Source organism: Pelophylax lessonae (genome assembly GCF_965119305.1).
Source record: "Pelophylax lessonae genome assembly, chromosome: 1".
Taxonomy (NCBI): domain Eukaryota; kingdom Metazoa; phylum Chordata; class Amphibia; order Anura; family Ranidae; genus Pelophylax; species Pelophylax lessonae.
In genome coordinates, this window is record NC_138768.1 from 282,744,431 (window position 1) to 282,769,481 (window position 25,051).

Sequence of the window (25,051 nt, forward strand, 5' to 3'; positions counted from 1 at the left end):
ACCTATAGGTACCAGTTAAGATAGGGACTTTACTACCGCTTTAACAGGTTCATTTGACTTCCATCTGACCTGCATTCGACCTGTTTCAAGTATGTTTTGCATTCCCATAAACATGTAAAGAAATGTAAAACCCAACAGAAGCAAATAAAACCTCAGTTACACAGGCCCTTAGTAAGTTGACCTTATATGCTGGTGGTGGTTAGATGTTTGCATAAATCCCTTGTACATACTTACTGCATTGATCCCACAAAGCTGCTGTCCTATGTTGACGACGATAACAGTTATAAGCTGCCACTTTATCGTCTGATCGAAGAACAACTCAAGTATTTTTTGTGGTTTCTCGCCATTTAAAGCCTGTGATTCTTTTTGTATATCATCCATCTCCATCTGATAATGGTTTGAACCATGTAAGGATTTTAGTGCTAGGAAATACAAAGATATGTGGACTTTTAGGTAATGATCAATAAAAATATATGGATTTTTAAAGTGCATGTTTTTCAGTTTACCTTTTTGACACTGAAATTCATCATGTTTGTCAATGAGAAGGTATCTGGGGCTCTCCGGGAAGAATGGCAAGGTAACTAGCTGCAGAAGGGCTGGTATTGCGCATGAAGCCAGCAATAAAGACCAGGTATTCTCACCGCCCAGTATTTCCCTGATGAATACAAATGGCAGGCAAATGGTTACTAATCTTGAGTCATGAATAAATTACACTAAGGAAATAAAGAAAATAGAGAAATCTTTCCTCCTGCAGCAAACTGGTAACATCATCTCAGCCTAAATCACTTCAGTGCTTTTTAACGATAAAAAGGTAAATCCCCCGTGTAATTTATTTATTTATTTATTTTCAAAATGATATCGTTGCTGCTTTTTCTGACAAGTAAAAAAACTTCAGTCATCATACAGACATTAGAGATTGCAAGGATTGTATCTTTTTTTTTTTTTAATCAGACCTTGCCTGTAGCTCTGAAATGTGGATAGCAGTAGCAGTAAAAATATCTGCAAGGAAAAGCCAGGAAACATAGTAAAAAGTAGAGGCATAACTAGAACCATCAGGGCCCCAGTGCAAATAACCATGAAGGTCCCTACCTGACCTACCTGACAGAGACTGAAGCCTGCTGTCGGCTGATGTCACAGACTTGTATGGTTAGGATCTGCCCTCATATCCCTTGACCGGAAACCTGGCTCAGCCTCTCAGCGAACCCGTTTTCAGCAGACAGCGGACTGAAGCTTGCTGTCGGCTGATGACACAGACTTGTATGGTCAGAATCTACCCTCATATCCCTTGACCGGCAATCGGCTCAGCCTCTCAGCGAGCCGCTGAGAGGCTGAGCTGCCTGTTCCCTCCCCCTCCACAGCCCATCGCTCCAGTGAGCGAGGAGGGGGCAGAGCAGACAGCAGAGACTGAGAGTCACCAACCCTCTGCTCAGGGAGCACTGAGAACTGAGCCATCAACAGTGTTTGATCACTCGGTTCTCAGCCTTAGAGACAGCAGGGGACAGATGCTGCATCCACCTAGGTAAGTATGATTTTAAAATAAAAAAAGTCCCCATAATTCTCTTTTAAATATGGGTGTAACTTATAACATGTTCCTAAAGGTGAACTTAGGCTCCATTCACACCTGAGCCTATCATTTTCAGGCATTCCTTTGGGCGTTTTTCAGGCGTTTTTTTGCAGGTGTTTGGAGGCAGGCATTGACACCTGACTAAAATGCTTGTAAACTGCCAAAAATGAAGCTCATGTACTTTTTTGAGCTTCAGGCATTTTGCTTCAGGTGGCAAAATGCTCATATGTGAACAGGGACTATTGAAATGAATGGGATTTTGCTTGTTGGGCATTTTGGAACTTCAGAGATGAGTGTTTTACAAGCTGAACAATGCTCAGGTGTGAAAAGGGCCTTAGGCCCCATTCACAGCTGAGGCCCTGTTCATGCCTGAGCATTTTTCAGCTCATAAAACGCTCATCTCTGAAGTTCTAAAACGCCCAACAAGCAAAATCCTATTCATTTTTTACCTTAACCCCTTCCCTGCATTAAGGTAAAAAATGTCCTAGCCGTTGTAGCGCCCCCTCACCTCCTTAAATACTTACCTAAGTCCTATTTAAATCCAGCACTGTTACCGACTACAGCGGCGCTTAGCGCTCTCCTCACAAAACATGGAGGCAGAATCTGGAGTCATTGGTTTCTACCGCTGCCAATGAAATCCAGTGATGAGGGAGCATATCTGGCTACAGAGAATAGTGTCATCAGGTGCTAGGTCCCTTTTAGCTAGAGCCAGTCAGTGCAAACATATAAGCCAGGTTGGGAGGAGCCATAATGCAGTTGGGGCATAGGAGCCAGAGACCCTACCATCAGGCAGATGTAGTCAGCAAGTGGAGGCCCTGGACAGAGCTGGAGGACAGTTAGAAGATGACTCGCACCCAGATTAGACTCTTATGGTGGTGGAGTAATAGAGTGGTTTGCAAAACGCCTTTTAGGCCAGGCTAACTGTTCCCTGGAGTGAGGCTATATCCCTAGACCTGGAAGAAGTGTACCCAAGCCAGAAGTGACTGCAGTGATCTGGTCTCAGGAAGGCTACCTAAAAGGAGCAGTGAGCTTGATACAGACAGCCTAAGGCAAACCAGGACCCTCTGAGGGAGTACTCAGGACTCAGAACTCAGGGAGTTCAATACTCTTACATAAATGCAACATTTGTAATATGGTACTATGCATACCGTAGACCAATAATTTGTCCTGTCAGGATTCCACCAGTTAGGAAAATATTAATGCCCACTGTAGCAAGGCCTCTGATTTTCTTGGGAGCTATTTCTCCAAGATACAACGGCTGCACACAGATACCAATACCTAAAGAAGTAAAAAAATAATATAATGTTGAGATACCAATACCTAAAGAAGTAAAAAAATAATATAATGTTGAACTGAAAAAAAAAGGAAAAGACCTTGTCAGAGCATAGGCGTCATTTTTGTGGCACAGGAAAGAAAGTTGCTTCTATTGCTTCTGAAGCAACAGTCCTACCTTATTTGATTGCTCTTTTTTATTTTATGGACCATCCCAATGAGTATTACAGTACTATTCTGCTTATACACTAGACCAACCTTTTTCAACCAGGGTGCCTTCAGATTTCTTCAGGGGTGCTTTGGCAAAATACCTAGAAATTGCCATAATTGCCTAAAAATGGTCAACAAGCCCGCGGGTAAGTCAAGCCTGTCTTTTAGTTACACAAAGCCACACAATTTAATTGTGCACTATTACTATTATAACTTTCCAGCCACTGGCATCCTAACAACCAAAGGCATCATCGGTTGAGAAGGAGGACATTGGGCACTACCCCACTTTGTCAGTACTTAGGGAGAAGAAAAAACACCAGTGTGCAAAGGTGTATTTGCTTTGGAAGAATAAGTCCTCTCTAACATTGGGTGTCCTATGTGTGTGGATATTACTGCAATATCTAAAACTATTCGTTTCATTTTTTACATTTTAGAATGGGGTGCCTCATGAGTTTGCAGAATTTTAAAGGGTGCCTTGACTAAAAAAAGGTTGCGAAAAACTCCTCTAGTGTATTTATCACAGAGTGGAAGGTGTAGCCCCAGACAAGCCTGCTCTCAATTTATTTAACGCTTTATGAGTCTCACAGTTGATGATTTCAGGCATTAGGACTGCACACACAGCACAAATTAACTACACACACACCACAGAGGTACCTGGACATGTCATGGTGGTTTCAAATACTTTTGTGAACGTATGCAGTGAGCTAGATGGAAGAGGTCCTCTTTACTGAATAGTACAAAGCTAATAAAATCCCTGATTACATAACAACAATGAAAAGGGATGGTATATTAACCTGGGAATGAACAGCTATTACCTGCATGATTTTGTTGAAAATGGATATCTGCCTGTGAAATGTTAAAGCTATCAGGCCAGTGACAGATTTATTAAACTGCCTGTTTTATTAATGGTAAACAAGGGACATTAAGCACTAAGTTTAAGAAGGGGAAAGGGCCCTTATGGCGAATCCAGCTTAACATTTTCTCAGTTTTGTAAATAAGCAGCCTAAATTCAAGGCATATTAGAAAAGCCCAACTCTAGTGTACATGAAAGATCAAATTCTACATAAATATTCATATATTATATGTCTGTTCAACCCAAGACATATTTATGCTTTCAGTAGGTATTTAAGGGATAAATCACCAGCTCTTCATATCTCTTGGAGGCAAGAGCTGAAAAAGCTTCCCCTGCGTATTTCCTGTTTCTTTTGTCTATGGCATGGGTATAATGACGGGGTCCCTCTCTCACACCTGGACCTCCTAATTCTTTATACAGAGACCTAATGGAGGAGTGCAACACCATAATTGCTCTGCAATTGTCATGTCAATTGGCAGGAATAGGAATTCCAATGGTTTTATCTTCCTGATGGAGTCGCTGAGAGTTGGAAGAAGTCAGCATGTGATTTAACTTTACAGCAACTACATACTACTCCGTAAAATAAGTTTTATTCTACAAATCTGGTTACTTAATAAAGATTAGCTCATGTTTGCCAACACAGTGCATGTAATGTAGGGAATGAAGTGTAATTAAATAAGAGTGTTTCAAGTGCTTGTGTAACATCGGTATGCAGAAGAGCATCCAGTTTGGAAAGGGGATGATAATGGCCAGTGACAGAGGGTTCCAGTCAGGAGGGTGGTTTGATATATTTCTAAACATGCCCCTTTCAGTGGTGGGTCCTTATTCTAAGACTGCTGCGGTACAGAACTTTACATAGGGACAGAGCTTGGACCACAGAAGAAGTGAGGCCTTGCATGTATATGGCGTTCCCATTCCAAATAACAGTGTTTCAAGTGCTTGTGTAGCATCGGTATGCAGAAGAGCATCCAGTTCGGAAAAGAGAAAATGGTTGGCCAGTGATGGAGATTTGGGTGTTGTTGACTCCTAAAATAATATATTTACAGTTACAGTGATCAATTTTACCTCATAATAATAGTAGTGTTCATAAAACAATTTTCAGCCACTTACAACTATAAAGCCTTGTGATGACATGAGATTTAGAAACAATTCAAATGCAGTATTCTTTGAGGTGCTTCTGATTTGCTTGAACTAGCTTCTGAGTTGCTTCAATTTGCCTTTGAGTTGCTTCGTGCTGCGTCTCAATTGCTTTTGCCATCACTTTGATTGGTATGGGCAAGATGCAAATAAAGGCCTGTGTACATGAGCCCTACTGAGCAGTTGGTGTGTCATCTGTACTGTTCAAATACACATACTGCACCCTGCTCATTTGGTCTATAGGGTTCAAATACACATACTGCACCCTGCTCAATTGGTCTATAGTGTTCAGATACACATACTGCACCCTGCTCAATTGGTCTATAGTGTTCAGATACACATACTGTACCCTGCTCAATTGGTCTATAAAGTTTAAACACTAGTGTGCACCATCTCATCAAATGCCAATGATGGCCAATACTCCAGTCTTTGAGAAAGTCAAAATACAGGACATGTATCAGGACAATGTCCTTGCAAATGTGATCACTGGATCCCATGGAAGAAGACAGCACTAGCTTGATGGTTAAATCAATATAACTCCTCAATGAAATGCAACTTTAGTGGTTCTGAACAAAATTTCTACACACACTACCCACACTACTAAGTGTGAGCACCACTGTGACTTGACCTCAGCATTTTCACATGTTTGCAATTGACACTGAAGTCACTGCATTTGTGTATGCATTCTTTCCCGGTATCCGTGGGGTTAAGTACATGCAGTGGTACATCAGCTGGAATTAGGGTCACGTCTGTTTGAAAGGGCATATAGGGGAATGTTCCCTGGCATGGAGTGTTTTGGTCTGATGGGAACAGAAGGGAGGCCACACATCCTATGATGTGATTGGTAATGGAGATGTCAGTCCACCTATAACAGGACCCAAAGTCAGGAAGTATAAAGAGCCCGATGAGTGGTGTTTTAGCCAAAAGGTATGTGCACTGTTGTATGGCTTTACAATGAAAAAGTCTAACCATTTTCCAGCTTAAGCTACTTCAAGGGAACTGTTTACATTCAGCTAGTGGAATTGACTATATACAGTGCCTTGCGAAAGTATTCGGCCCCCTTGAACTTTGCAACCTTTTGCCACATTTCAGGCTTCAAACATAAAGATATAAAACTGTAATTTTTTGTGAAGAATCAACAGCAAGTGGGACACAATCATGAAGTGGAACGAAATTTATTGGATATTTCAAACTTTTTTAACAAATGAAAAACTGAAAATTGGGCGTGCAAAATTATTCAGCCCCCTTAAGTTAATACTTTGTAGCGCCAGCTTTTGCTGCGATTACAGCTGTAAGTTGCTTGGGGTATGTCTCTATCAGTTTTGCACATCGAGAGACTGAAATTTTTGCCCATTCCTCCTTGCAAAACTGCTCGAGCTAAGTGAGGTTGGATGGAGAGCATTTGTGAACAGCAGTTTTCAGTTCTTTCCACAGATTCTGGATTGGATTCAGGTCTGGACTTTGACTTGGCCATTCTAACACCTGGATATGTTTATTTGTGAACCATTCCATTGTAGATTTTGCTTTATATTTTGGATCATTGTCTTGTTGGAAGACAAATCTCCGTCCCAGTCTCAGGTCTTTTGCAGACTCCATCAGGTTTTCTTCCAGAATGGTCCTGTATTTGGCTCCATCCATCTTCCCATCAATTTTAACCATCTTCCCTGTCCCTGCTGAAGAAAAGCATGATGCTGCCACCACCATGTTTGACAGTGGGGATGGTGTGTTCAGGGTGATGAGCGGTGTTGCTTTTACGCCAAACATAACGTTTTGCATTGTTGCCAAAAAGTTTGATTTTGGTTTCATCTGACCAGAGCACCTTCTTCCACATGATTGGTGTGTCTCCCAGGTGGCTTGTGGCAAACTTTAAACGACACTTTTTATGGATATCTTTAAGAAATGGCTTTCTTCTTGCCACTCTTCCATAAAGGCCAGATTTGTGTAATATATGACTGATTGTTGTCCTATGGACAGAGTCTCCTACCTCAGCTGTAGATCTCTGCAGTTCATCCAGAGTGATCATGGGCCTCTTGTCTTGGCTGCATCTCTGATCAGTCTTCTCCTTGTATGAGCTGAAAGTTTAGAGGGACAGCCAGGTCTTCGTAGATTTGCAGTGGTCTGATACTCCTTCCATTTCAATATTATCGCTTGCACAGTGCTCCTTGGGAGGTTTAAAGCTTGGGAAATCTTTTTGTATCCAAATCCGGCTTTAAACTTCCCCACAACAGTATCTCGGACCTGCCTTGTGTGTTCCTTGTTCTTCATGATGCTCTCTGCGCTTTAAACGGACCTCTGAGACTATCACAGTGCAGGTGCATTTATACAGAGACTTGATTACACACAGGTAGATTCTATTTATCATCATTAGTCATTTAGGTCAACATTGGATCATTCAGAGATCCTCACTGAACTTTTGGAGAGAGTTTGCTGCACTGAAAGTAAAGGGGCTGAACAATTTTGCACGCCCAATTTTTCAGTTTTTTATTTGGTAACAAAGTTTGAAATATCCAATAAATTTCATTCCACTTCATGATTGTGTCCCACTTGTTGTTGACTCTTCACAAAAAGTTACAGTTTTATATCTTTATGTTTGAAGCCTAAAATGTGGCAAAAGGTCGCAAAGTTCAAGGGGGCCGAATACTTTCGCAAGGCACTGTAAACGACATCTACTATGCAGAATTGTGTGCCATCTTTGTGTAACCTAGTTAACTACACTCAGTAAAAGAAGTTTGTTTATTGTACAAATAGGGTGACCTAATAAAGATGAGCTCATGTTTGCCAACATAGTGCATATAATGAGGGGAATGAGATGTAATTAAATAAGAGTGTTTCAAGTGCTTGTGTAACATCGGTATGCATAAGAGCATCCAGGTTGGAATGAGGATGATATTGGCCAGTGACAAAGGGTTCCAGTCGGAATGGTGGTTTGGTGTATGTCTAATTTGCCATTTTCAGTGGTGAGTCCCTATTCTAAGGCTGCTTCAGTACAGAACTTTTTTAGGGACAGTGCTTGGACCACAGAAGAAGTAAGGCCCTGCAGGTATATGGTGTTCCCCTTACATACCTTCAGGTTGGAGCAAGATTAGTACACTGTGCTGAATAACTGTTGGAAAGTATTTCGTGTTCTGCATCGTTGACCTCAAGATGCAGTAGTCTGGTGCCGGAACAGGTAGGAACAGACCAAAGTCATCAGAATAAGAGACACAGTTCTTCTGGTGTGAGGCCTGGTTGGGTGATTTAACATATGATCCTCTGCATTTGGTAACTTAGGCTAGGTTAACATCTCTGTGAGTGGAGAATGTGTGCAAAATCATGTGTATTTCCCAACCCACAGAGAAATGCACTGCACTTTAGCAGATACACAGAGGTGCCATTAATCTTGTAATGGCACAATTCCATGTGCGCCACACTGCATGGTGCAGCATGATTTAAAAACAAAGGGTCAGGGACTTCTTTCCCAGTGTTTCTTGTTAATAGGGCAGCCCATTGAAATGAGTGGGCTGCCTTACTTGCAATATGCGTGCAAATGCACACACACACACACAGATCTGAATGGACTCTTACATTTTTATCATTGTTGTAGTGGGGCAGTGCATAAAGCACCGTTCTTGCCAGCCAGTGATGCCGATTGGTGGCCCTCTCTTACAACATGTTTTTGCTTCTTTTTTTTGTTCTGTGACCCACCCACTCATATTGGCAGTGTTATTGTAGTCATACTACCCTACAGTTGTAATACTGTACACTATAAATGCAGTTATGAACAAAACAAAATTCATTTTCTGCTTATGAAATATCTTCACTGCTAGTTCAGCATGCATGCACATGTGATTTACCTGCATTCAGTCCTATAAGGAATCTCCCAACTATCAGAAGCTCGTATAATCTGGATGGTTGTGCAATTCCCATGAAGAGAGCAGCTAGAATTGCTATAACATTATTCACCAATAAAGCCTGCTTCCTGCAATACATGGGAACACACAGTTTAAGCAAGGAATTAAAACTTCTGAACAAGAAAATGTATACAAACATTTATTTATTGTTATCAATTGGTCTTCATTAATATGATGGGCCTCCTGTTTCACTTTACATCAGTAAATCAAATTATCTTGGTTACCTATCGGAGAATCAATAGCTTTTTCTTTAACTAAAAATCAATAAATACAAACTACAGTATATGAGTTACACTTCCGATTGTGATCATCACCTGTTGCTAACTAGAGTGCAGGCTGGCAAATGCAAATGCTGAACAATATATGCTACGAAAGCATCCTCATCACTATGAAAGCAGTACCCACTAACAATTAGTTTAGTGCTATTGCTGGACCCCCTCCTGGGGCGGGCTGGGCCGGGGGGCAGGGTGGCATTTTCCCCCTGGGCCGATCTGATCCCCCCCAGAAAAGGCCGCTCAGGTGCTTCATTAAAGTTCACGATCAGTATGCATTTATTGTGACTGGTATGGCCGCTCCGGAGACCCGGTTGCTAGATCAGCAGCCGCTTGGCGTCTAGCAACCAGTGACGTCACGGAGGTCTCCAGAGGAGGAAGGCGAGGCAGAGCGGAGAGGACCTATCATGCAAAGCGGATCGTCCTCCGCGCCGATTACTGGCTCCACCTGCCTCTGGCTCCTCCCTCCATCTTCCACTGTCGGCCGCTGCAGAAGAGAAGAAGAAGAAGAAGAGGTGCGTGCTACAATGGGAGTTTACTTGCCATTGCCACTGTGGGAACAGCAGCATTCATTGCTTCTTACTACATACACTGGCCGGTGATGTATGTAGTTAGAAGCTCGAGCTCCATTCCTGGTTCTGTCTCTCCCCTTCCCCCAGTAGTGTCCTGCACTCGCTGTGTGCTGTGCTGTCTGTGTAGTCTCTGATCTCCGCCCCCCCCTCCGATCATCAGTGCCGTGTAATGAGAGAATCGGGAGGGGGAGCACACTGCAGGAAGGGAGAGAGGTGAGCTGAGTTTTTCTAAGTCTGGAGGTAAGCTGCAAAGTTTCTGCTAGGAGGATTTGTTTTACAGTGAAGGGTCCTAAGTGAGAAGTAGAAGTGTATGTGTGTGTATGTGTATGTGTGTGTGTGTGTGTATGTATGTATGTGTGTATATGTGTGTGTCTAAGACAGCAGCCCCCCCCCCCCCCCCCCCCCAGAGCTGACAGACATTTCTCAAGCTGACACACACAGCCCTATCTATACCAACAAACTCCAATTACTATGTCCAGTTAATGTGAATTTAATTTATGACCATCTTATTTAACCCTGTGTCAACCAAACTCTGTACAATCAAAAACACACCACCTAACTAAACACTCTATAGGTCCTTACACACGGGCGTTTTGTCCGGCGGACTCTTTTTTGCTCAGCGGGGATTGATCCGTTCATCCCTGCCAAGCAAGCAAATGACAGGTCAGTCTCTGCTCACTGTGCAGAGACGGACCTGTCAGATCCCCGCTGTCTTCTATGGGAGATTGGATGATAATGGACTACCTGTCCATTATCATCATATCCAATCCTCCAGACGGATGGAAAATTGGATTTCATGGACAGGATCAGATAGCAGCGGGTGTCAGCGGACATGTCACCACTGACATCCACTGCTCCATAGGGGTACATGGAGTGTCCGATTAGGTCCGCCTGAAAAACTGACAGGCGGACCTGATCGAAAGCCCGTCGGAAAGGGCCCTAAATAAATTATAACAGTCCTTAAAGTGGAGTTCCACCCAAAAGTGGAATCTCCGCTTTTCTTATACCCCCCTCCATTGCTACATTTGGCACCTTTCGGGGGGGAGGGGGAATGGGTACATGTATTTGACAGGTACCTATCTCCACTTCCAGGAGACTGCACTACGGTGATGTGCTTTGGAAGTTCAGCCTCCTTCCTCCGCCACCAGGCAAGTTAGAAAGCGCAGCCCACTTTGCATATGCGCAGTAGGGATCTGGCTATTCAGCACGAATAGCAGCGGGAGCACCCAAGAGCCAATCCAAAAATCAGGAGAACTCTGCTTTAACCACTTTCTGCTGGCCGTGCGCATATAAGTGACTTCTTGGCAGGCAGGCTTTAACACCGAGAGGCCACATATATGAGTCCTAAATGTAAAGATTTCTGTGCTGAGAGGGTGCGCCCTTCATGCTTCCAGCATGATTACCAGCGAGAGCCAAAACACTCCCAATGCTTCCGTCCCAACATCTCTCCCTGGTCACCCCTCAGACATTGCCTCTAAAATAATTATCTCCCCAACTAAAAGACATCCCCCCACACCTGCCTTCATGCTATCTGTACTTCTCTCCTGCACATACTATTTGCCATCATATCTTCTGCACTTCTCTCCTGCACATAGTCCTATATTCCACAGTCCTCTCCTGTACATACTACGCACCGTCATACCCTCCACACTCCTCTCCTGTACATACTGCCCACCGTCATACCCTCCACACTCCTCTCCTGTACATACTGCCAGTGCCCACTGTCATACCCTCCACACTCCTCTCCTGTACATACCGCTCACTGTCATACCCTCCACACTCCTCTCCTGTACATACTGCCCTCTGTCATACCCTCCACACTCCTCTCCTGTACATACTGCTCACTGTCATACCCTCCACACTCCTCTCCTGTACATACTGCTCACTGTCATATCCTCCACACTCCTCTCCTGTACATACTGCCCACTGTCATACCCTCCACACTCCTCTCCTGTACATACTGCTCACTGTCATACCCTCAACACTCCTCTCCTGTACATACTGCTCACTGTCATATCCTCCACACTCCTCTCCTGTACATACTGCCCACTGTCATACCCTCCACACTCCTCTCCTGTACATACTGCTCACTGTCATATCCTCCACACTCCTCTCCTGTACATACTGCCCACTGTCATACCCTCCACACTCCTCTCCTGTACATACTGCCCACTGTCATACCCTCCACACTCCTCTCCTGTACATACTGCTCACTGTCATATCCTCCACACTCCTCTCCTGTACATACTGCCCACTGTCATACCCTCCACACTCCTCTCCTGTACATACTGCTCACTGTCATACCCTCAACACTCCTCTCCTGTACATACTGCCCACTGTCATACCCTCCACACTCCTCTCCTGTACATACCGCTCACTGTCATACCCTCCACACTCCTCTCCTGTACATACTGCCCACCGTCATACGCTCCACACTCCTCTCCTGTACATACTGCCCACTGTCATACCCTCCACACTCCTCTCCTGTACATACTGCTCACTGTCATACCCTCCACACTCCTCTCCTGTACATACTGCCCACTGTCATACCCTCCACACTCCTCTCCTGTACATACCGCTCACTGTCATATCCTCCACACTCCTCTCCTGTACATACTGCCCACTGTCATACCCTCCACACTCCTCTCCTGTACATACCGCTCACTGTCATATCCTCCACACTCCTCTCCTGTACATACTGCCCACTGTCATATCCTCCGAACTCCTCTCCTGTACATACTGCCCCACTGTCATACCTCCACACTCCTCTTCTGTACATACTGCCCACTGTCATACCCTCCACACTCCTCTCCTGTACATACTGCCCACTGTCATACCCTCCACACTCCTCTCCTGTACATACTGCCCACCGTCATACCCTCCACACTCCTCTCCTGTACATACTGCCCCACTGTCATACCCTCCACACTCCTCTCCTGTACATACTACGCACCGTCATACCCTCCACACTCCTCTCCTGTACATACTGCCCACCGTCATACCCCCCACACTCCTCTCCTGTACATACCGTCCACTGTCATACCCTCCACACTCCTCTCCTGTACATACCACTCACTGTCATACCCTCCACACTCCTCTCCTGTACATACTGCCCTCTGTCATACCCTCCACACTCCTCTCCTGTACATACTGCTCACTGTCATACCCTCCACACTCCTCTCCTGTACATACTGCTCACTGTCATATCCTCCACACTCCTCTCCTGTACATACTGCCCACTGTCATACCCTCCACACTCCTCTCCTGTACATACTGCTCACTGTCATACCCTCAACACTCCTCTCCTGTACATACTGCCCACTGTCATACCCTCCACACTCCTCTCCTGTACATACTGCTCACTGTCATATCCTCCACACTCCTCTCCTGTACATACTGCCCACTGTCATACCCTCCACACTCCTCTCCTGTACATACTGCTCACTGTCATACCCTCAACACTCCTCTCCTGTACATACTGCCCACTGTCATACCCTCCACACTCCTCTCCTGTACATACCGCTCACTGTCATACCCTCCACACTCCTCTCCTGTACATACTGCCCACCGTCATACGCTCCACACTCCTCTCCTGTACATACTGCCCACTGTCATACCCTCCACACTCCTCTCCTGTACATACTGCTCACTGTCATACCCTCCACACTCCTCTCCTGTACATACTGCCCACTGTCATACCCTCCACACTCCTCTCCTGTACATACCGCTCACTGTCATATCCTCCACACTCCTCTCCTGTACATACTGCCCACTGTCATACCCTCCACACTCCTCTCCTGTACATACCGCTCACTGTCATATCCTCCACACTCCTCTCCTGTACATACTGCCCACTGTCATATCCTCCGAACTCCTCTCCTGTACATACTGCCCCACTGTCATACCTCCACACTCCTCTTCTGTACATACTGCCCACTGTCATACCCTCCACACTCCTCTCCTGTACATACTGCCCACTGTCATACCCTCCACACTCCTCTCCTGTACATACTGCCCACCGTCATACCCTCCACACTCCTCTCCTGTACATACTGCCCACTGTCATACCCTCCACACTCCTCTCCTGTACATACTACGCACCGTCATACCCTCCACACTCCTCTCCTGTACATACTGCCCACCGTCATACCCTCCACACTCCTCTCCTGTACATACTGCCAGTGCCCACTGTCATACCCTCCACACTCCTCTCCTGTACATACCGCTCACTGTCATACCCTCCACACTCCTCTCCTGTACATACTGCCAGTGCCCACTGTCATACCCTCCACACTCCTCTCCTGTACATACCGCTCACTGTCATACCCTCCACACTCCTCTCCTGTACATACTACACACCGTCATACCCTCCACACTCCTCTCCTGTACATACTGCCCATCGTCATACCCTCCACACTCCTCTCCTGTACATACTGCCAGTGCCCACTGTCATACCCTCCCCACTCCTCTCCTGTACATACTGCTCACTGTCATACCCTCCACACTCCTCTCCTGTACATACTGCCAGTGCCCACTGTCATACCCTCCACACTCCTCTCCTGTACATACCGCTCACTGTCATACCCTCCACACTCCTCTCCTGTACATACTGCCAGTGCCCACTGTCATACCCTCCACACTCCTCTCCTGTACATACCGCTCACTGTCATACCCTCCACACTCCTCTCCTGTACATACTGCCCACCGTCATACCCTCCACACTCCTCTCCTGTACATACTGCCCACTGTCATACCCTCCACACTCCTCTCCTGTACATACCGCTCACTGTCATATCCTCCACACTCCTCTCCTGTACATACTGCCCACTGTCATATCCTCCGAACTCCTCTCCTGTACATACTGCCCCACTGTCATACCTCCACACTCCTCTTCTGTACATACTGCCCACTGTCATACCCTCCACACTCCTCTCCTGTACATACTGCCCACTGTCATACCCTCCACACTCCTCTCCTGTACATACTGCTCACCGTCATACCCTCCACACTCCTCTCCTGTATATACTGCCCACTGTCATATCCTCCACACTCCTCTCCTGTACATACTGCTCACTGTCATACCCGCCACACTCCTCTCCTGTACATACCGCCCACTGTCATATCCTCCACACTCCTCTCCTGTACATACTGCCCACTGTCATAACCTCCACACTCCTCTCCTGTACATACTGCTCACTGTCATACCCGCCACGCTCCTCTCCTGTACATACCGCCCACTGTCATACCCCCCACACTCCTCTCCTGTACATACTGCCCACTGTCATAACCTCCACACTCCTCTCCTGTACATACCGTCCACTGTCATATCCTCCACACTCCTCTCCTGTACATACTGCACACTGTCATACCCGCCACGCTCCACTCCTGCACACAATACCCACCAGCATACCCTCCTTAGCATGTGTCCTTAGTCCCATTCTCTGCATCAAATGTGAGATTGTTTAGCCCCCTGTTATCTCACCAAAGCTCCCTGCCCCCACCAGCGTTGTGAAAAATAAAGTATAAAATCATTAAATTAAAATGAAAAAATAAAAATGGAAAAAAATAATTGTAAAAAAAAGAAAAACATCACACCAAAATGTGGCATAATTTATCCACACCCACTGTGCACTATGCACACCACAGGTCACCATCTCCCTGCTAAGTGTCCCAGGGCAGTACTTTTCCCAGGGGCCCATGATGCTGGTAAGGTGGCACTGACCTCATTTCTTTATTGGGTCACCAGCTTTAAGTCTTCTGCCTGTCTGCACGTTCATGAGCTTCATGCCCTTCCACGTAGGCCTAATGCATTAATGTTGCATCATATTAGCAGCCATCTTTAAACCTGGGGGCCCCATGATCTCCTATTGCCCAGGGGCACCATGAGTTGTCATTCCGCGCCTGCCTGAAGACAAATTCCTTGTTTGGTGAACATGCTGGCCATACATACCAAAGCTAGAGAATCAATGACCGGCAGCTCTGTGTACAGATCTCAGAGCACCTCCAAGGAAATGTACATCTATGGAGGTTCATTGCACAGATGAGAACACCGGTGTGTCTGCGTTCTGATCCGTACATTGGGGTCACAGATGTACAGTACATTTTGGGAGGTGTTTGGAGTTCCATGCAGGCTGCCGCCTGTCATTGATTTCAGCTGGTGGGCTGCATAGAACATCTGTGCACCCCACAAAGGTGTATGGATTGGATGTATGGATCAGTGTGGAGTGTATGGTGGAGAGTATGGTGCACGGATGTATGGATCGTGTGGAGAGTATGGTGGAGAGTATGGTGCACGGATGTATGGATCAGTGTGGAGAGTATGGTGGAGAGTATGGAGCACGGATGTATGGATCAGTGTGGAGAGTATGGTGGAGAGTATGGTGCACGGATGTATGGATTGGTTTGGAGGGTATGGTGGAGAGTATGGTGCACGGATGTATGGATCGGTGTGGAGAGTATGGTGGAGAGTATGGTGCACGGATGTATGGATTGGTTTGGAGGGTATGGTGGAGAGTATGGTGCACGGATGTATGGATCAGTGTGGAGGGTATGATGGAGAGTATGGTGCACAGATGTATGGATCGGTGTGGAGGGTATGGCGGAGAGTATGGTGCACAGATATATGGATAGGTGTGAAGAGTATGGTGTATGGATCTGAGTGGAGGGTATGGTGGAGAGTTTTTTTGTTAAACCTCCTTTGGTGCTATTAAAATTATATTATGATACCACATTGTATCAAATTTGTCTTACTATATAACATCAATATCCGTTTTAAAACAAGGTGGGCATGGATGATGAGTTGATTCGGTGGTTCAATGGGCCACTTGACTGGACTTGCCCCCCAGGCCTAAGGCTGCCAGCCCTCCCCTGACCCCCTCCATGTGTTGAACTGTGATTACATATACCATTATGATAGACTACACAAAAAGAGGAAGCCCCATTCATAGGATGCAACACGCATAGGAGGTGGAGTCCAGCATGTGATGTCATCCCGCGGTAGTTTTTAAACTTAACTGAGTTCCGGCGTAAAAACACATGCGATATACAGCTAGCACTGGCTCAAGTGCTTTATTTGTAAGTCTATTATGTTTTGCTATAATAAATACTTTTTTATACAGAGAGCACTAGGATTTATGTTCTTTTTTTGCCCCTACATGTATACTGGTGACATCTGAGACCCATTTACTTATTGCCTATTACTATATATATATATATATATATGAAGCATTATTGGGAATTAAAAAGTGGCACCTTTAACTTCAATCTTCCTAAGGGGAAAACTGTGAGTTATGACCCACTGATGATGTGGGGGTCATAACAGTGAGGTAAGAGGTCATACTGCATGGGGAGTGAAGGCACTATTTTTTTTTTTTACACAGCGGTGATTACTTGGAAGGTGGAATTATTTTTGTAAGATTGGGAAAATCATTATTCGGATGTTTATACGTGGTGGACTGTTGCAAATATCATTTTTTTTTACATATATATATATATATATATATATATGTTTACTATTATATATAATTTGGAGTGTATGAATTTGATGCAATGTACTGTAATTTTATTTATTTATTACTGATTGAGTTGTAAGTTGCACTACACTGGTTTTATTAGGTTTCTTTACACATGTGTTGACTAGGCTAGTGTATATAAAAAAAGTTTATAATCACTCAATAAAAGTATTAGTACAAAATATGGTATGTATCGAAATGATGGAGGGCTCTGTGTGGGCTTGGGGTCACTGTGTGGGTTGGGGGAGGGGGGGGGGTGTCACTGGGTGATAAGACTGGTGTTATTGGTTTTAGTTGCAGGGCTTTTCCCAGCCCTATTAAAATCTTCTTTTCGCTACTGGTGTCTCTGTGAGTTGAAAGGTCCAGTTAATTCAGGTCACCACTAAGTGCTGCAGGAGGACCCAACAATCAGCAGCAGCTCCTTAAGGGGTTAGTGCTACATCTGTCTCACTATTTGCTACTGTCTGAACAACAACTAATCATTGACAGTTACACAAGAGCTTTACTCACCTACCAAACTTTGCTGCTGCGTGTCCACCTATAAATGTTCCAATTAGGCCCCCAATTGTAAACACTGAAACAATAACTGACCAAATAAGTGTCAAGAGACTTTCATCCAATTGGGTCTGGTACCGTGCATACCAGGTATCATTGATGAACTTGTGTATATGCTGTGAAAAGATTAAACAATTTTTTATAAAAGGTTTTAGTCTTTAGTCTAAAGCTATTGATAAGCAATTGTAAGTTTAACAGCTATGCAATAAATCATTTTTTTTTAAATCATTCAGCCTCATAAAAGCTTACCTATTCTTATGCAACTTCTAGAATTGTGACAAATGAAGTACAGTACAGGCAGTCTCCAGGTTATGAACAAGATAGGTTGTGTAGGTTTGTTCTTAAGTTTATAGGTAAGTTGAAACAGGTACATTTTTAAGTGTAACTCCATTTTTTTTTTTGTGGGTTTTGGATAGCATTGGGGGGGGGGGTTAACTGGCCAAGTAGTGATGGGGGATTGCTGAAAGGTCTGCCGAACAGTAGGGGGCAGCATGTGGTGAGCAGAAAGATGGCCGCCCGGAAATTTCCGGGACAAGCATGATATCACGCTGCCTTCATTCTTAAGTATGAGCCGTATGTAAGTTGGATGTTTGTAACTCGGGACTGCCTGTATTGCCTGTACAGATTAATCAACTGTAATATTTTTATACTCTGTTGCCAAGGCAGACCTACAGAGATGTGATAAATACATGTTAGTTTTGTGGAAAAGCTAACCAAGCTGCAGACTAGAGCAGGAATAATGGTGTGATGCCTACCACTTCTTTGTGCAATTATAGCCACAGTGTTATATGTTAATCATAATAATGTTAATCAAAATAAAGACACTGGCAATGGTACTGACAGGATTCAATATAAATCTACATAAATCTTTAAAATGTAGCTGTTTTAAGAGGTATTTAAAGCTGAGCTCCATGTAATCTAAATACACCATTAAAATCGGAATATATATATATATATATATATATATATATATGTATATATAAACTATCTTACTTTCCAAAAAAAAAAATTGTGTAGTTCTAACCAATCTGCAGAGTTGTACCAGATAGTGCAGCTAACCTAGGTAACTGACTTTTCTTTACTAAGGTAAAGCCCCATTTATACGGGAGACAACGGGCGTTTAAAAAAAAATGGCATACATTCGGCCTGTGTGTATGTTGGATGTGCATGCTGGAAAACCAGCATCCGAACAGCGCTTTCAGCCAATGGCAGAGAGCGCTGATAGGAGTGTCCTTTTAGAACACAATAGGTTAAAGGGGGGTCGCTGAACTAACTTTGCATTGATAGTACAGCAGGTCTGACCGGAGCTTGCAAAAAGAAATAAATAATAGTTTGTATCTGGCCTTACAGCAACATGGCTTGGTGTCAGGACCCAGACTTGAACCTGGGACCTCTGATGTGTTTGGCAATGACTCTGCTTGCTTGCAAATCCTTGACTGATCCTGCCTTGTATCTTAGTTGCCTTGAACCTTGAACTCTTTGCTCCTCCCATGAACTCCCTGATTTAAGCCATGTCTCTGCACTTCCTGGTTGCCAGAATATTGTGCCTTGTCCAGCCAATATCTCACTTGTCTCTCCTGCTGCCATCCATATCTATGCTACTATTCGTTACCGGCCTTTGGCTTGTTCCTTGACTATGCTTCTGATCCCTACCTGATATATCTGCTACTGGACCCCGACTTTCTCACCTCCTGGTGGGGCAATCCTGAGGACCGTGACCTGGTACTAACATGCAGCAAAGACCATCTCCATCTTCAGGAGCTCTGGGGAATACTAGTTATTACTTAGACTCTGCACCTCAGGTGAACCCTGTGTCATCAGCCAGGGTGACCTGCGTTAATATTTTTTTCTCTTGTTGGTGGGTGCTGCTCCACTACTATAACTACTGGCCTCCAAGCTTAACTCCAGATCGTGACACTTGGTCACCTCCCTTCAGTCTGTGATTAGACAATGAAGGAGTAGCAAAAGACAGATGAGGTTATATCAGAATGTTCCTTATCAGCACATGTTAATACAGCACACCTGATTGGCAAACACTGCCCATCCTGATCACATTGTGAGTACTGATGGACAGGGGATTGCAAGTGGCTGAAATCCAGTCAAATTAAGATATTTACAATGCATGTAATATTGTTTTACTAAAATTATATTATCATTCACTGGAGTTTTGAACAATGCCTGGAGCAGTAGCATTACATTTAAGTTTAGTATTTTCAGCTCACTAATATCTTCTGCCCATCCACATGGCAGGTATTTTCTTAAAGCAGAACTATACTCACCTCCACTCCAGCAATGCTGTATACCGGAGCTCCTTCACCAGCTGACATCCTTCAGAAGGCCTTGATCTTCGGTTGTTTTTTGGCTGGGCTGAGAGCACGTCATATGTGCTGAGTGCATTTATCACATCAGATGCCATAATTTTACATTAAGCTGCTTGTGCACAGGTCAGTGTATATAAAAAAAAAATGCAGAAGAGGAAAAGTACTGTATGTCTCTTCTGCATTAAATAACTGCATTTTTTTTTTTTAATTAAAATTCAACTTTAATGTAAAAACATTTAACACACCTGCAGTTGTGTTTGTTTCACTTACCGTTGTAGGTGCATTGATAACTGATAGACTATAGCCATACTGGAATGTTCCTCCTATTCCTACTGCGCATATGGCCCCAAAAAGTCTGCCGCTTGGAAGCTATGGAGACATGAAACAAATATAACTGCCATAAGCTTAAATGTTATTACTATCAGAAGTTATTTTAAACACAAAGCTGGTAGACACACAAAACCTACAACTCTTGTTATTAGAAATCTCTGTCAGATTTTATTTTCCATCTATGTCTCTGAGATATTTACTTACTAATCTTTCCAAAAAGGAACTTCAATTGTAATGCAGAATCATGACATTGCATCTTTCCTTGATTGGTAAATATATGTGCAATTAAGACAAATAATCCATAAAGGACTGGCCTGTGGTCATAGAAGTGAATTAGATGTTATCTTTGAACTCGCTTTAAAAAAAGACCTTGGGGTTGATTTATTAAGGGCTTGTTCACACCATGTCCATTGAGCTGCATTGATCACACAATACATATGCTTTGGTGTATGTTACGTAAAATGCACTTCACTGCAAAAAAAAGGTAAGCAGGGTGATGCCTTATTACGCATTGCACCACAAAAACATCAAATACCTCATCAAATGTCATTTAAAAAAAAAAGAATTCTCATTATTGATGTGTTGTCACTCTTAGTAGGTTTGTGTCCTTTGAATCTCAATGTGGAATAGGAAAGGTGGAGGGCCAATACCCATTCCATTTCCATAAGTGACATGCAAGGAGGGGGGCTGTGCTAGGGAACTAAAGTCAAATTTACTAGCAAATTCAAAAGCAAGTGAATAAAAAAAAAAAAAAAAAATCATTGCTTAGGGAAAGAAAAGAAAATAATCTGCAAGGATTTAAAATACTTGTTTTTTTCTGTAATTTATTTTTCCTGCAGTTTAAGTAGATGATAGGGTCTTTTCCAAAAGGTCTGCACAAGGACTGCTGGCAAAATATTACTGATTTGGACAGATTTGCAGCATAGAATGTACAATAATAACACAGCTGCTATTATAAATGATACACATGGACATACATGTACACAGATCTTATACTAATGTCATTTAGTGCTTCCTTGCACAACAACTAAGGACGGAGTGAATTTCTTTCCTGCAACCATGGGAAAGACAGTGTTGACAAGGGAATCTCTCCCGCTGAGCCATTGGACAGCTAACCCTGCCGGGAGAATGCCGTGATTATTGCTAGCGACTATACCAGCTGCTTGCAATAATCACATACAAAATCTGGCAGGCTGGTTGTACCCAAGTTGATCAATCGATCAACTTGGGTACAGTCAGCCTGCCCATACATGGTTCAAATATTGGCCAGTTCCTGCAGTAAATTACTAGAGTGATACTTTTTGACATATATATTTGAGGTTTGAGTTTTTTATGTAATCATATTCACAATGCACTTAATTTAAATTTCGCAAGGTTTTCAGTTTTATCCATCTATTAAATAGTGCAACACTCTTTATATATATATATATATATATATATATATGTATATATATATTTACTGTATATATATATATATAATATACTTTTTTTTCTCTATATGTCCTGCTCTTAATTAAGCAACAGCAAGGTGTTTTCTCAGACACTTATTTTCCTAGGGTCATAGAACTGTTCACAAAGAAAGTTGGGGAAGTGAGAAAAAACTTTACCCTAGAAAAGTAGTTACTTCCTTGGGCTATTTGAGCATTTATCCAGACTGAGTTAAAATATTATATCATTTATTTAAGCAAGCAATATTGTCATTATAAAAGTATGCTAATCACAAAATGAAAGAGTTGACAAATCAAAAAAATGAAATTGTCTTTATTATTAAAATTAACCTTTATTCAGTTAAGGCACCCTTTAAAATTATGGATAGTTTCGAGGCACCCCATTCTAAAATGTAAAAAACTATAGGACACCCAACGTTATAGGTAATTCATTCTTACAAATCCAATATACTTTTGCACACTGGTACTGGCTAGTATTTCAATGTTTCTGTTCTTCCTCAGCTTTTCTCCATCACTCAGCTAATGTGACCCCAGTGCTGACAGAAAGGGGCAGGGGAGGGTCATTGGTTGTTAGGACACTGGCGCCTAGAAGGTCGTAATGGTGCACAATGAAAACTTGTGGCTTTGTGTAACTAAAAGGCAGGCTTCATCCATCTGCTGGCTTGTATAACATTTTTGGGCAATTTGTAGGCATTTTGTCAAGGCAGCCCTGAAGAAACCTCAAGGCCTCCCAGGGTGCCTGGTCACCCTGGTTGAAATAAGCTGGTCTAGACCAACATATAAAAAAAAAGGTCCCAAGTGGTGTTCACTATGCCCGAGTGAAGGTCGGCACTTATAGTAAAATGCTGTTGGTGGCAATAGCCATTCTATCAAGATGATGTTTTAAATGGTTGTGGCTGTTTAAATGTTTTAAATGATGTAGTGTAAGATGCTAGTATTGGCAGCAGGGATCAACTCACTTGGGAGTGAGTTGATCAAATGAGGTGATCCCTGCTGCCAATACTGGCATCTTGCACTACATCTGTTACTCCTACCTTATATACCCCCCAATCTTATATATTGTCATATATCTGCATATCTAGCAGCATTATTAGGAAAAGCACAGCACTGTGCTCTGAATGGACATTAGGACTGTTTTACTGAAGATAACCTAATCCGCAGGAAAAGATTGCAACAATATATCATCTTTAAAGAGTTACATGTAGCTATGAACTTTAATGTGCAGTGACAGGAAAGGATTGCAAAAAATATACGGTCATGAGAAGCAGTTATTCCAAATAAACCGATCCCATTTAAAACATCATCTTGATAGATTGGCTATTGGCACCAATAGCACTTTACTATAAGTACTGACCTTCACTCACACATATTTAGAAGGAGTTTTAGGAGGACTGACATGCATAGTGAATGCCCACATCCTGATCAGTCGGCCCTACAAGTGGCCACTTGTGACATTTTTTATTTTATATGTTGGTCTAGACAGCTTTGTCTCTGGGGTGGTGATGGTTGTTTATTGATTTGTCAACTTTTACATTTTATGATTAGAATACTTTTATAATGACAATATTACTTGAATAAACGATATAACATTTTCACTCAGTCTGGATATATGCCCAAATAGTCCCAGGAAGTAAGCACTTTTCTAGGGTGAAGTTTTTTCTCCCTTCCCCCAAGTTTCTTTACATGCTGTTGGCTAGGTTACATGTAACTACACCTAATGTGTGTATGGGGCCACCAGACGATCTTCTTGCTCTAACATAATAATTATTATTGATATTCATAGCACTGTTTAGCTGCAGAGCTGTCACCCTTTCCTGCACTGAGCTGGGCAATAAGCATCCTTTTCAGTGCACTGGTACTTTCTGCCTAAAGCTAACCGTTTACTTTTAGATTTCTCTCATTCAACTCATGAGTTGAACAAATAATTTGTACTTTCCCCTATCCATGCTAAACAGCAATAATGAAGGAATCTTCAGTAGCAGTTATTGTCTTCACACATCAACAGCCCCCATAGATGCCTGAATACCTGAACAGTGACTGCATCTGATAGGGTGCAGCCACTGTTTGGCTGAGAATCTTCTACCCAGCTCAGTTGATATTTAAGTCAACTTTTGATGAGCCAGGTGGTGCAGACATGGCCAACACAGCTTGAATTTTGACGGAATCAACTGTAATATGAGCCATGTATGGCTAGCTTAAAGTCACCAAATGTGCGGGTGGTTGTCGCTCAAATAAGTAATGAATGCAGCACTTTTTTCCAGCACAGTGCAAGGCAATCCACTACCTCGCACCACACAACTGTCAATTAAACTTTATCAGATATCTGTGTGACATATCAATAAAATTCTTAAAAAAAAAAAAAAGGAACCGTGCAATGCCCTGAGATTAGCACATCATCACGCAGATCTCAGCCAGACCACACCACATACCTGCGGCTGGTGTGAACCTAAAAGAAAACAATCACTGTGAGAAAGTTCTTACTTTGAAGGTCAACACAAGTGACTCACAGTAAAATGAATTTATTAACAGGTCTTAAAAACTGGTGTCATTATGCTTATCTTCAAGTGGTATTATTAGAGGGCAGTTTTTTATGCACTGTACTTTCATAAAACAATATCCATAAACCATTGGTTTACCTAGCTCTGTACGGTTTAAACATGGTATAAAAAGTTACCACTGGGTGGTGCTGCTAGATAGTGCAACTGCTCACAAAGGCAAACTTCTAACAGTGTATGCTAGTTTTCATGGGGTAAAGTCCATTCACTCCAAAATCAATGTTAAAAGCAACAAAATTTTGAAGCACTTTCAAACAACATTTGTCAAACCGTTAAATGTACAGCACATTTTCATACGAATTTTCATTTGAAAATCTACTAGTGTATACCCAGCTTTAGACAGTGAGAGGGTCTCTCTCCTATGTATATGGCTCCTAAATGGAGAGACAATTTTAAACTGTGAAAAGGTTTTAAAAGTTTTTAGACATACATGTTAATGAGATCTAATTGATTTACATTTTACATGTGTTTTTATTTTTTTTTATTTAAATATTTTACTATGGAAAAGCTTCTCAGATACAACAAATCAAGTAATCTCTGAAAATCTTCCAGTCTATCAAG

General features: G+C 43.0%; 1 protein-coding gene across 2 annotated transcripts in view; it reads right to left on the minus strand.

Moving 5' to 3' along the window:
* LOC309545038 (solute carrier family 2, facilitated glucose transporter member 11-like) overlaps positions 1 to 25,051 on the minus strand; it is an 81,000-nt gene that overhangs the window by 15,001 nt on the left and 40,948 nt on the right. For both annotated transcript variants that reach the window (XM_082244147.1, XM_082244146.1), the window contains exons 2-7: positions 20,428 to 20,526; positions 17,792 to 17,952; positions 8,870 to 8,994; positions 2,713 to 2,842; positions 507 to 655; positions 235 to 422 (exon numbers count right to left, since the gene is read on the minus strand). In XM_082244147.1, coding sequence (XP_082100273.1) covers positions 235 to 422; positions 507 to 655; positions 2,713 to 2,842; positions 8,870 to 8,994; positions 17,792 to 17,952; positions 20,428 to 20,526 — 852 coding nt within the window. The remainder of the gene's footprint in view (positions 1 to 234; positions 423 to 506; positions 656 to 2,712; positions 2,843 to 8,869; positions 8,995 to 17,791; positions 17,953 to 20,427; positions 20,527 to 25,051) is intronic.